The sequence below is a fragment of the Oryctolagus cuniculus genome, chromosome X (genome assembly GCF_964237555.1).
Source record: "Oryctolagus cuniculus chromosome X, mOryCun1.1, whole genome shotgun sequence".
In the NCBI taxonomy this organism is placed as follows: domain Eukaryota; kingdom Metazoa; phylum Chordata; class Mammalia; order Lagomorpha; family Leporidae; genus Oryctolagus; species Oryctolagus cuniculus.
In genome coordinates, this window is record NC_091453.1 from 18,951,042 (window position 1) to 18,963,313 (window position 12,272).

Consider the following 12,272-nt stretch of genomic DNA (forward strand, 5'->3'; position numbering starts at 1 on the left):
GCATTGATTTAACTTTTGAATTCCAATTCTAGACTCTCCAACAGCCATGTAATTTCTCACTTGAAATTCAAAAGAGCTACGACTGAGCTCACCTTTCCCCCAAAGGGCTTGCAAAATCAACTTCCCTAGTTCTAATAGAAGACCATTTTTTCTTAGTGATGCATGCCTAAAACGTAAGTCATATTATTTTTGAACATCACATTCTAGTATATAATGAATGTCAAGTGTTAATTCATTCCCTATGATCTACTTGCTACTCCCAAAACTCAGGAAAAACAAAAATAAAACAAAACTCCATATGGGTATACCACCACCCTCCTGCCAACCCAATTCCAGCCTGAGCAAGGTAGTCAGGTCAATATGCCTGCAAACACTGATTGCTTTCATTATGCTATGTATCTACTCAATAACCTTCTGCATCTCCTGAGTACAAACAGAATGAAGTCGAACGACAGCATGATAGCCAAGCTCTCCCCTAACCTTGTGCCCGAGACCTTCCCAACCTTATTTAAGAGCTCCTCATATAGACCTTTCTTGCAGGTCATGTGCAGATTTTCTGGTATCCTCCATTAACGACTTTTAGAATGCTTTCTATCTTCTATGAAGAGCTCAAATTCAAGAATGCACCAAATCAGGACTCGATCATTTACTAGCTGAGAGACCTTAGACAACTTATTTATCCACTTTGAGTCACAGTTTGTTTAGTTGTAACATGGGGATAAGAATAATATATCATGGGGCCATTATGAGAATCAAATATGTTAAAATTGTGTCTTATATGTAACAAATGCTCAATAAGTATTCACTACTATTATTTTCTTTCAGAATCCTGTGTATCCATCTGACATAGATAAATGCTTAATAAACCTTGACTCCTGTTTCCTCTCAAAGTCACATCCATACAGTAGCTCAGATCATGACTTTCCTCTTTTGAGAACACAATTTTTTGAAGTATAAAATAATGCTGTTTGATTCAGTTTTTATTTTGCTAAGGGACTTGACAAAAATCATAAAATGCTAATGGACAACATGGAAAATTTAGACTTCATTTTGATAGACTTCTTTCTGAACAAAATTATTGATTAACTGATCTTCAAACTATACAAGTTGTCTCAAAGAGAATGCCCAAGGGGTTTACATTTGCTTTGCTGTAGGTAACATTTTTATCAGGAATTGATTGTGGACACAAAAATACATACAAAAATACAGTGAGTGGGTTGAGTTCCATGAATACCCATTAAGTTGAGATGTTTGGCTTATTGACCTAGAGTCATTCCTAGAACCCAGTAGGCATGCATAAGTATTTCCTGAAAAAGTATATAAATAAATGACCAATGATGAATATACATTTCAAAAGTACTTCAATGACTTGGGACAATAAGGAACACAATTTATGTGTGGAAAATTCAGAAAGCCTGATGAGTCAGTGCTTTGTGTATATAAATGTAACGACTGCTGGTCAATGCTAGCAACATGATGCCACCAGGTACAAAAAATAATTAGCAGATGTGAAAAGATTTTAGGAGATATTTCTACAAAATGAGTAACAACTTAGGCAGGAAAATGCAAATATAGGCATCATTAGCAGAATATGTAGGTTCTAGATGTTCCAAACAGATATTCCATACTTAGTAAAAAGTTAATTATGTAGATTGGGAATTAGAATTATCCTGTGTGGTTCCAAAATGAGTAACTAAAATCAATAGGCAAAATATAGAATTTTTGATTAATATAAGAAAAGTCAACTGGTGTTGCAATCTACTGGAAGCAGCAATTTTAAAATAATGAGTTTCATTGCAGAAAGTATATAAGCTGAGGCTAAAAGATGCTGTATTAGGTCATATTTTAGAAATACTACTCTTTTCAAGTCAATACTTTCCTAAAATGTCAGTATATGACAAAGTCTCTCCTCTTAATTTAAATAAAACATTTACGGTAGTGTAATTCGATATAAACATACAAGTATATTTTATAAATATACATGTAATTAAAAATGTTCTAGTTGCCATCTTAAAAAATAAAAACAGTAAAATTATTTTAATAATACATTTTATTTCACCATTATGTCTGAAATTTCTTCATACAAATCTATAATAAACAAAGTTATTAATGAGATATTTTACATTCACTTTCTCATAGTATGTCTTCAAAGTCCATACGTATTTTATACTCATAGTATATACCAGCTTGGAGTAGCCACATTTCAACTGCTCAGTGGTCACATGTTGTTGTGACAACCTTATTGGGCAGTACAGATCTATATTAACTATTACAACCATGACACTGAAAAGAACCAATAACTCATTACTGGTTTGAAATATATTACAAGGGTAATGCCTTCCAAAGAATAGTCAAAATTTTGATGTTTTATTAAATAAACCTCAGCAGGTTCAGGTTATTCTTATAATCTGAGTCTCATTCAATTATATATATGAATTTTTCAGGATGTCCTCTGTGTATAGGAAAACTTATGGGAGTGACTTGTCTGGTTCTATCAGGAATCTCTATTCCTCACTTGTGTATCATCATAGCTGTGTTATATTCTCTTTTATATATGAATATAGTATTATTTGACTTTGATTGATATATTCTTTGTTTCCCTAAGTGGATTATCAATCCTGGAAGTTGGCAACATATGTTTTACTATTCTGTATTTTATGTAGCATATATAAACTCTTTTTAATAAAATGTTTTATTATATCAATTTATAGTTTTAGTACTACCTATGTATTAACCAGTGTTCAATTTTTAAACCAAAATAACCACAAGTAATCAACCAAGTTATTTGAGTTATATTATTGACAGAATCATACAAGCCATTTGACCTGTATGTGATTAATATTCTGTTCAGACACCAAGAGTTGGAAAAACTAATTCCTCTCCCAAAAGTTCACTAGGTGAATTAGGTTATAAAAATTCTAATATGAAAGATAGTTTTCCAACCAATTAATGATTTACATGTCATTCTTTGGCCTTCATTGTCTTTATAATTTGTAATTTTTATGCAGTTTTATTAAATAAATAATTAAATAACTCACTCTCAAATCACCAAATTTTAAAATTTAGAGTATATAAGGTTTGGCTTTTAAATTTAGAATTGTGATACATTGTCTAAAGCAGTTGGAAACAAAGGTTAATAAATCATCTTGATTATTGGATAAACTAGTTCTATAGACTTTAAAGAAAATATATGGCCACAGAAGAGCTAGAATCACAAAAATCACACAATGTTACCATAGACAAGATTTAGAATATATAGAAAATAAACAAAAATTACAATAGTATAGGAGAAAGTATATATCAAGCATAGATTTTGTACCTTTATTTTACTTAAGAACATTAGTATGACTGTGCAATTATACAAAGTACATACAAAATAGAACACAGGGAAGTTTAATAAACAGATAAATGGACACAAAAGAAAGAAGAGACAGAGAAACTGAGAAAGACAACATTATTTTGTTTTCCTTGATTTTTAATGTTGTTTCAAATTGCTTAACAACTATTACTTGTGCTTTGTTGGATGTTTTAAGGATTAATGAAATTTAAGGCTTGATAAAGTTTTAGCATTAAGTTGACTTATACAACAGGTTAACAAAGAAGAACAGACGGATGAAAAGCAAAATCAATTACAGTTATTCATATTAAATTGAAAGCATTCAGAAAGACTCAGATACACTTTTTCAAACTCAAAATGTAAGCTTCCCTTTGGTTAAATATTCCTTCAGCGTGCATAGATACACCAGTATTATAATGACTGTGTTTGCACAGACAAGAAAGTAAACATTCATTGATATGGACTATGGAACCACAGTAATCATGAAAAATGTCCACTGTATTCAAATTACATAAAATCTAAGTTGAAAATGATCCAAGTGCAACAGATTAGTATAAAAATGCTTTAAATCCATAGTCTCCTTTCACCATTCTGTATTTATCATTACAATATTTGTATAGAAAAATAAGAATGATTCATGCCAACCAAAATAAAGTTTCAAGGAGCAGTATCACCTTATAATACAGAAGAGACAGACTACTAATCAGACGAATTATTTCAAAACATTGTAGAAGAAATAAAATTCACAAAGATTAATAGAGTGCTGAAAAGATCTACATCTATGCTAAAACAAAAATAATAAAATAGAGCAGTTTATTGAATTATTGTCTTGTTCTAAATTTATTAGCGCTAACTACAATAAAAGAAACGTTTCCTAAATTAAACAAATAGAAGAGTGACATTTCTCATTGAATTTTTGAAAATTTTAGGTAAGGTATTAATTTACCTTTAATGCTGTGATGATGAAAGTATGAAAGTGTTGTTAATTACCCAGTGATTCCCTATTTTAATTGATGAAATTTACTTCATGGTCACACATTTTAAAATTGAATATAAAGTGTATTGGTAGGTTATGGTATATTTGTGGGTGAAGAATCAGCCCACTTTTTATCTTTTGTAAGTTGGGACATTTCTCTCTTTTATATTTTATGTGAATTTAGTAATAGTAAATAAAATAGAAGAGGATTTAACTCTAAAACATTAGAAGAGACAAAGATTTAACTGAACACAAAAACATAACACTTTAGAATTTTATATTTTCAACTTCAGCTAGATTATATAGATTTCTTTCCTTTTTACTTCTTTTCTGCTTACTTTCCTCTATTCCTTTCTCACTTTTGCTTTTTGTTCATTTTTTAATATAGAAAGCATATTGAAGTCATGTTTGAGATGAAATTCCATGTGTTTATACTAAAACAATAATTAATATTTGCTGACATATATAGAAGTCATAAACTATGGTGAGAATTGACACGTTAGAATGGACAAAACAAATGACTGGGATTGAATGTTGTCTAACCAGGCTATCTGAGTATTTAGAGACCTTACAGTTTCTTCCAGAGCATCCAATAATTATCTGAAAGTCTTTGGTCCAAAGAAGGATTACTTTTGCATCTGCTACTGCTTATCAAGGGAATAATTTTCCTTCACAAAGGATCACAATCAGGAATCCCCAAATAGCTCTAATCATTTCAACTGTCCTATGGATAAGGCTCAGTCAGTTCAATCAAAAATCATTATTCAGGAAACTGATTTACACATCTACTACTTTGAAATGTTTTAAATGATCACAAAAGGATTATATTATCAAATTTTCTATGTAATTAACCTTGTTACAAGGATAGTCAAATACAAATGTGTTCAGAAATATGGATAGCACTGAAATCCCATCGATAGGTTTTCTTCTTTATTTATTTCAGTGAAATAAAATTAGCAGATATATGATTATACGGTTTTATTATTACTCTGTTACGATTACCTGAGGATACTAGCTATCTTACATATTCATTCTCTGCAACTTATGCGGTGTTTATAGACCTTTAAGCTCTTACTTATGCTTTTTAAAATGCCTATATAGAAAACCTGGGGATAACTATAGAGTAACTATGAATTAACAGATCATGTTCTTTTCTATCAGTGACAGTGTTAAATTAGAACATGATTAGTAATAGACAGAAGGGGGAAATTATAAATATATTTATACTGATAAACCTGATCAAAAATTCAGCTTTAATTAAAATTTATAAATTCAATAAATCTTAATTTTATATCTAGATCACAATTATAAGTTACATAATCTATTTCCCACTGATGTTTAGGAGAGAAAAAATATATGCATAAGTTGTTGTATTATTTTTTAAATATAAAACCACATATTAAGGTCTGTTAGATTGCATCATGTATTTATTCCCTTGACATATTCTACATTAGACAGGAAAGTCACTGGCTTTCTTATACCCCATAAATATCTGAATTCTCTGTTTCAAAGAATGATTATTTTTATATCTGCTGACACTGACTGGAAATCAAAACATGACATGTTAAATTATTACAGCAACTAAACTGTGAATATTTAAACCTATGATACTAGATTGTCCAAATCTAATATTATAGTTACAATGTACATAATACAGAAGCTGCTACAAGGATTTTAGTAGCAATTGTCAAGGCCCATATGGAAATTAAAGAACATATGGTGCATATATTATATAGCACATACATCTTAGTAAAGGATTAAGAAAAGAGAAGATTTCTCTTTTCTGCTGGCTAATATGAATTTCAGGACCAATAAGTTAATATTTCATCTTCTTAGACAAATGTTTCTAAATCTCTAGAAGAGAACACAGTCTCAGTAAGCATATTATATGTATAATTTCATTATTTTTCACAAAGTAAATGTTCCTCTAATAGGACAAAACTAAAATCTCTTTAGTCAAAATTCGGTAGAAACTAAGTCTAACAGCTTGACAAATATACCTTGATGTACATTTTATTCCTGAAATTCAAATGCAGACTTTCCCACTCAAATCAGTTTGGAATCCTGAGTGGCTTCTGAGTTCATCATCTTCTTGGCCCTGTTATGTAATAATTTAACTGTATGCTAGTTTTTGATGCCTGAAGACCACTGGTTCTCTAGCATGGTCCCTGCACAAACGTGTTAAAAATGCACATTCTCGGGCTCTATTACAGAGCTACTGACTCAGAATCACCTAGTGTGGGGCTCAGCAATCTGTGTTTTAACAGTTCCTCTGAGTGCATACAGAACACTTATAGCCAGTGACCTAGAATGACACTTCCTTTCTATCTCAGTAACTATTTCTTTATTTGAGGTCATCACTGTCTCTCCTCTAGACTATAGTGATGGCCTCATTAGTGGTTTCTCTACACTCTGTTATTATTCAGTTAAATTCTCCATATAACTACCCATGGACTAATGATCAACAATGCATGAGAAAAAAATCAAAAACTCCTCATTGCTTAATTAATTAAGCATAAATGATTAGCTCGTCATCATCTCTTCATGCTGTGTCTAACTCTCCTCTTCAGTCTGATCCATAACTAAGTTTCATGCTACTCGTCCTCTATTTTATAAGCAAACTAAACTTAATTTCCATTTGTACACATGGCACAATCTTGAGCTTTGTCATAGTTTTATCATTAATTTATCATGAAGTGGCTGCTCAATTCACTTATGATGCCCTCAATCTCAACCAATATCCATGAACTTAATTTGTTCCACCACTAAAGAATGATCTCCTTGAACCCATCATGTGTTACTTTGTAATAGAGCCCCCACAGTGCCAAACATTGCAATTTGGAAATAGTATGAAGTTCTTGAGAATTCATCCATATTACTCCCTTTTATCAAATCCTCCTTCACCCATTCTTTTAAAATTTACCTCAACTCTCAGCTCTCCAAAATTGCTAACTCTTCTCCAACTTGGCTTCAGAGTGGATAGAGAGGGGTAGGAAAGCCATAAGCAACAGGATTAAGTAGCGAGTTTATTTTTGCCTCCCCACTTCCCTTTTTCTATGCTTCTGTCTACTTGGCACCTTCTTTCCCTTATAGTACCGACTCATTCCAAGCCACATCACTATGCTCAGGTGCCCTAAGGCAAAGAGAGTGGAGAAACGGTATCTATCCTCATTTGTTCCATCAACTGCATCCAGGATTTAAAAATGATCTCTAATTTACATAATTCTGACTTTTATAATTACCATTTCCTCAGAACTGATTTTACACAGAATGAGAAAGATTACGTTTTCTTAAAGTCATTAGATACTCTTGTAACCTTAATAAAATGGTAAGAGGTATCATTTCATGTATTTTAAGGGTTGTATTTGGAACAAGCAAAACTTCCTAGTGCTTCTTGAATTGATCTACTTGATTATTTGCAAAGCTGTTCCTTGCCATAGAAATAGTAAAGAAATGTATTCTTGGCTTTCATCCATTCCAACAGAAGCTAAAAGGAGAATTCAGCCACTAATCCATTTCTTTTTTTCAACAACTTTTGCCTCAATACTCAAAATCTGGACATTCAAGTCTAATGTATATATAATGATGGAAATAATTATTGATACATTTTTTGCATTTTATATCTATACACAAATTGATTTTATAAATGTATTTTCATTTAACTTACATAGTTTGATTCTGACTACAATCTTAAGATTAAAATAATACGGGCATCATCTTCCTAATCTTACAGATGGAAATGAGACTGAGAGTTGAAGGCACTTATCAAAGATCACACCAGTAATGTGCACAGCTACTACAGTACGTTCTGTAGCTTCAAGTTAAGAACATTTCCTTATCATCATATGGCTCCTCAGTGTTGGCAAAAATTACCACTACAGAAAGTTGCACTCAGGTGGACAAATTCTAAGGCAAACTGACCTGAGGATCCCAGTGCTCATTACTTTGTGGGTTTTGGAATTCTTAACATGGACAACCCTTATGAGAGACACAGTAGTCCCCCAAACAATATTCTTTACCAAATAGAAAATATAGAAGCTATCAGTGAGTTCTCAGGATAAGTTTTTGCTCTATAGTTAATTGATCTTTAAAAAGCTATTCTGAACTTGGTTCTCATACCAAATAAGGTATATATTTGGAATATATACCTCTATACTTATTTGGTATATATTTGGAGAATAAATATTCTCCTCTATGAAACCTAGCCAGAGATATTTCAAACTCATCTTAAACTACATAAACCCTACTATAATGAAGTTGATTTCAGGTCAAAGGGCACCCATAAGATTTGCAGAATTTCCAAAATTTCCCTACTCCCTAAGAAAGCAAATAAGCTATTAAATATCTTAAATTCCTCATTGTATCTATAAAAATAAGAGTGAACTAGCAAACTTTAGAACTATCAAGGACTGTTGAACTAATCTAATCCAGAAATTAACACCATGCTCTATGGACATTACTTGTACTCCTGAACCCGATCAGAGGGAGGAGAAAGAAAAATGGCAGAAATTCTTTCCATCTAGTACCTCTGCCAGTTTCCATTTTACCCACTCTATTTGAAAAGCTCTTTTTGTTGCTGCTGCTGTTGTTGAGGGAGTAGTTTCCATTTTAAAATCTACTAAGGTAGTATAAATATTGAAATGGATATGTGGAAGAATTATATATTCTAACTGCTACTGAAAAAGTTAGGTCTGAGACTCAATCTTCTTATCTCATTGTTCTTTCTGCAAGGATTACCTCACTATTAACTGAATATTTTCACAAAGATGCATTAGTGTTACATAAATTCTATGATTGCAATTAGTAGTAAACATATTTTATGATTACAATAAGTATTTTTCTGTTTGAAAACAGTTATCTTGTAGGCTATCCTTTTATGCTGTTGTACTCTCTAGCACCATGGAAGAGGTACAAACACCCTAAATCATGCAGGAAATGTACAATATCATTAACTTATTCAATAAACAAATAAGCAGACTATCAGATACGCTTTAAATCTGTGGTTTGGGTTCCATCATGAGGATACAGCATAATTATCCTATCAGAGCCCCAATGTGGCATTACTGATTCACCCAGTTGTCTTTACTAATTCAGAGAAAAAGAAATATTTTGAAAATTAAAAATGTGATAATGTGATTGTTCTGTGTATATATAATATATATAATTGGAAATACTGGTTTCAGGTGACTTCATGCCTTATTTCTGTAAGGAAAATTAAAGAAGCACACTGAGTCCCTCCTTTGATGCATGATTTCTGGAAGTATACTCACAAATACATGCAGACTATGAATGAAACCTCAGTCTTTTCTTAGTCACAAACTTATATTGGCTAGCATGGTTACTTCAATGGTGGAAAATGAATTCTTCCCATTTTCCATCACAGTATCCGTGAGTAACAATCTTGGAGCATAATTTATCTCAGAATGTTATCCTGATTTCTCTTCAATATTCCAAAGCTCAGTGATCTATTTAAAATGTATATATATATATGTAGGTGATGAGAATACAAAATTTAGTAATGAAGTAGTAACAAATAAAATTCCTTTAATTTGGCAACACATATGCCATTGATATTTCAAGAAGTAAAGGCAATCATTTTTCCTAGTTGCAAAGTAAATTCCTAAGGAAAAATTATGCCCTGAAAATAAAGTTTCAGAGCTTATAAGAATATTTTGTGGGTGGTAATGATTTACTTAAAAATTACATATATGTGCATATATATACATATATGTGTATACATGAGTAGAACTCAATAGGTAACTACTACAGAAAAGCAACAAGGACTTAAGGTAAGCTAACAATGGAAGGTGAAATTTGAAGGGTAACCGTATTTAAGGATAACTATATTTCACATGCATAAACTCTAAGATTTATCATGTTATTTTCATAAAACATGTACTATTATATATAACACCACTATATGTTATAATACCTTAACAAATGTATCATTTGTGGCACTGTGATATTATTGTGAGCCATATTTGTCAAAATAATTTTTGAATGCATTCTCCAATTTTTCAAGGATACAATACTTACCTGACATATTGCGTCATATTTTTTACACATATTTCAAGAGGGTTTCTCATTTAAGATTATTTCTAGCATTATCTATATACCTAAATAGATATATTTCCTAAGTATACATTCATATATTTGAAAGCATATCACATACAGTGGACAATATGTTAAGCTACACTATAGCATTTTCTGGGTAATTACTTGCATTTAACATTTTCCCCAGAGTTGAAATTCTATAATTCTACATTTACATATATTTTTTTCAAACTACTTATTAGATAAGATTTTGTCTTCATTAAATGTTACACAAATAGAAAGGATTTCATGCAAAAGTTTCATATACCCTGGTTCTTCATTAAATAAATATAAACAGGAATATAAAATTACAAAAATCATGATATATAAGCTTGCAGTTATTTGTTTTCATGGCTTGAGCATTTCATTATAGCCTAATAGATTTTGTCACAGTGTCTGCAACTAGCATGAGCAAGTTAAATACATACACATGCACAATCAGGAAAGAAGTACAAACACCCTAGATCATGCAGGAAATGTACAAGGTCTCATTTTGAATATGTGATGTACATTACAACACAAGCAATATTCGATTTGGCAAAATAAATCAGTAATGCTGTCTATACATAGATATCTTTTGTGCTTTTTTTGTGTTTTGGCCTGCAGCATGCTATTTGTTACTTTGCTGTAGGTAACCCCTGAAAGTACATATGTAAACCGGTGCAGAAGGTAGTTCTAGAAAAGCTGTGGCAGAAAAAACGTGAGAGAGAAGAAGAGAGAAAGGGAGAGAGAGGGAGAGAGACTGATTCATCTCCCATGATAGTTAGCGGTAAATTTTCCTTAAACACATTTTTGCCTTCATTTTCCTTTTGAAAATCTTGCTGTGGGGGTCGCCTGCCCCTTTCAGAGCACTGCGAAACCTTCGCAACAGACCATTTAGCACTAGTTTCCACCTTGGGGTAGATCTTCCTACCTTTCCAGTCTTAATTCTGTGAGAAATGGCTGCAAATCGATGGTTGAGTTCTGAGATTTTAGGCTCTACTACTTTCCTGCAGTGGTCACCGCGGTTTGCCATCAAGTTTGCTGCTTGGTCACGAATGGAGTCCACCTTTGGACGTATGTCATTCATTTCAGCCTTTAAGCGCTATATTCCATGAGCAAGAAACAGGGCTTGAAGTTAGTAATTTACCAAGGTTGAGAGAGAGAGAGAGAGAGAGAGAGAGGGAGGGAGGGAGGGAGGTGGAGTGAGGGAGGTGGAGGGAGATGGAGGGAGAGATAGACAGATTTGGGGAGGGGGGAGGGGAGGGGAGAGAGACACACAGAATAATAAAAAGAAAGACAAGAAGACAAGAAGTCAACTTCCGTAAAATAGGAGAGCACATGTGAGCTTAGTGAAGGGGTCAATGTCCTTTAGTCTGAGGAAGGTCTGCTTAGGTGTTTGTTTAGTCTGAGGAAGGACAAATGGTGGTTTCCAAATCCTTCTGTGATGTTTGAAGCAATCATAATATTTGATATTTCATTCTATGCCATCTTATCTTAACTGAATTTAATAGTTGTAGAGGAACCTAAATATGAGCTCTAGAGGGAAGGATCAGAAGAACACACTCCTATACCGTCCTACTACTTTGGAATTCCTCTTTATCATACTGTCATAGAAAAATACATTTTCTAACAGATTTTGATTCTGCATCACATACATATTGAGGAATGTTCTTCCTGATGCAAGGGGTCATAAGGCCTGTCAATTAAACAACTCAGTTCTTATTTCAAAGACCTTTGAGGAATTTCACCCATAAGATGACATCTCTGACTACACATCAAGGGAGAATTAAGACCACTATGTAAATCTACATTGGAGTAAGGTGCAAACAGCAAATTAATGTGTTTTGGGAACAGCCTTATATGCACCTACATTTTTAATGAAAA

General features: G+C 32.4%; 1 protein-coding gene across 17 annotated transcripts in view; it reads right to left on the reverse strand.

The window, feature by feature from the left end:
- The window catches only part of DMD (dystrophin), a 2,248,405-nt gene that overhangs the window by 1,255,893 nt on the left and 980,240 nt on the right, over positions 1-12,272 (reverse strand). For 16 of the 17 annotated variants that reach the window (XM_070067426.1, XM_051827673.2, XM_051827679.2 and 13 more), the window contains one exon: positions 11,320-11,490. The exons of the other annotated variant lie outside the window; for it this stretch is intronic. In XM_070067426.1, coding sequence (XP_069923527.1) covers positions 11,320-11,490 — 171 coding nt within the window. The remainder of the gene's footprint in view (positions 1-11,319; positions 11,491-12,272) is intronic. 17 annotated transcript variants of the gene reach the window in all.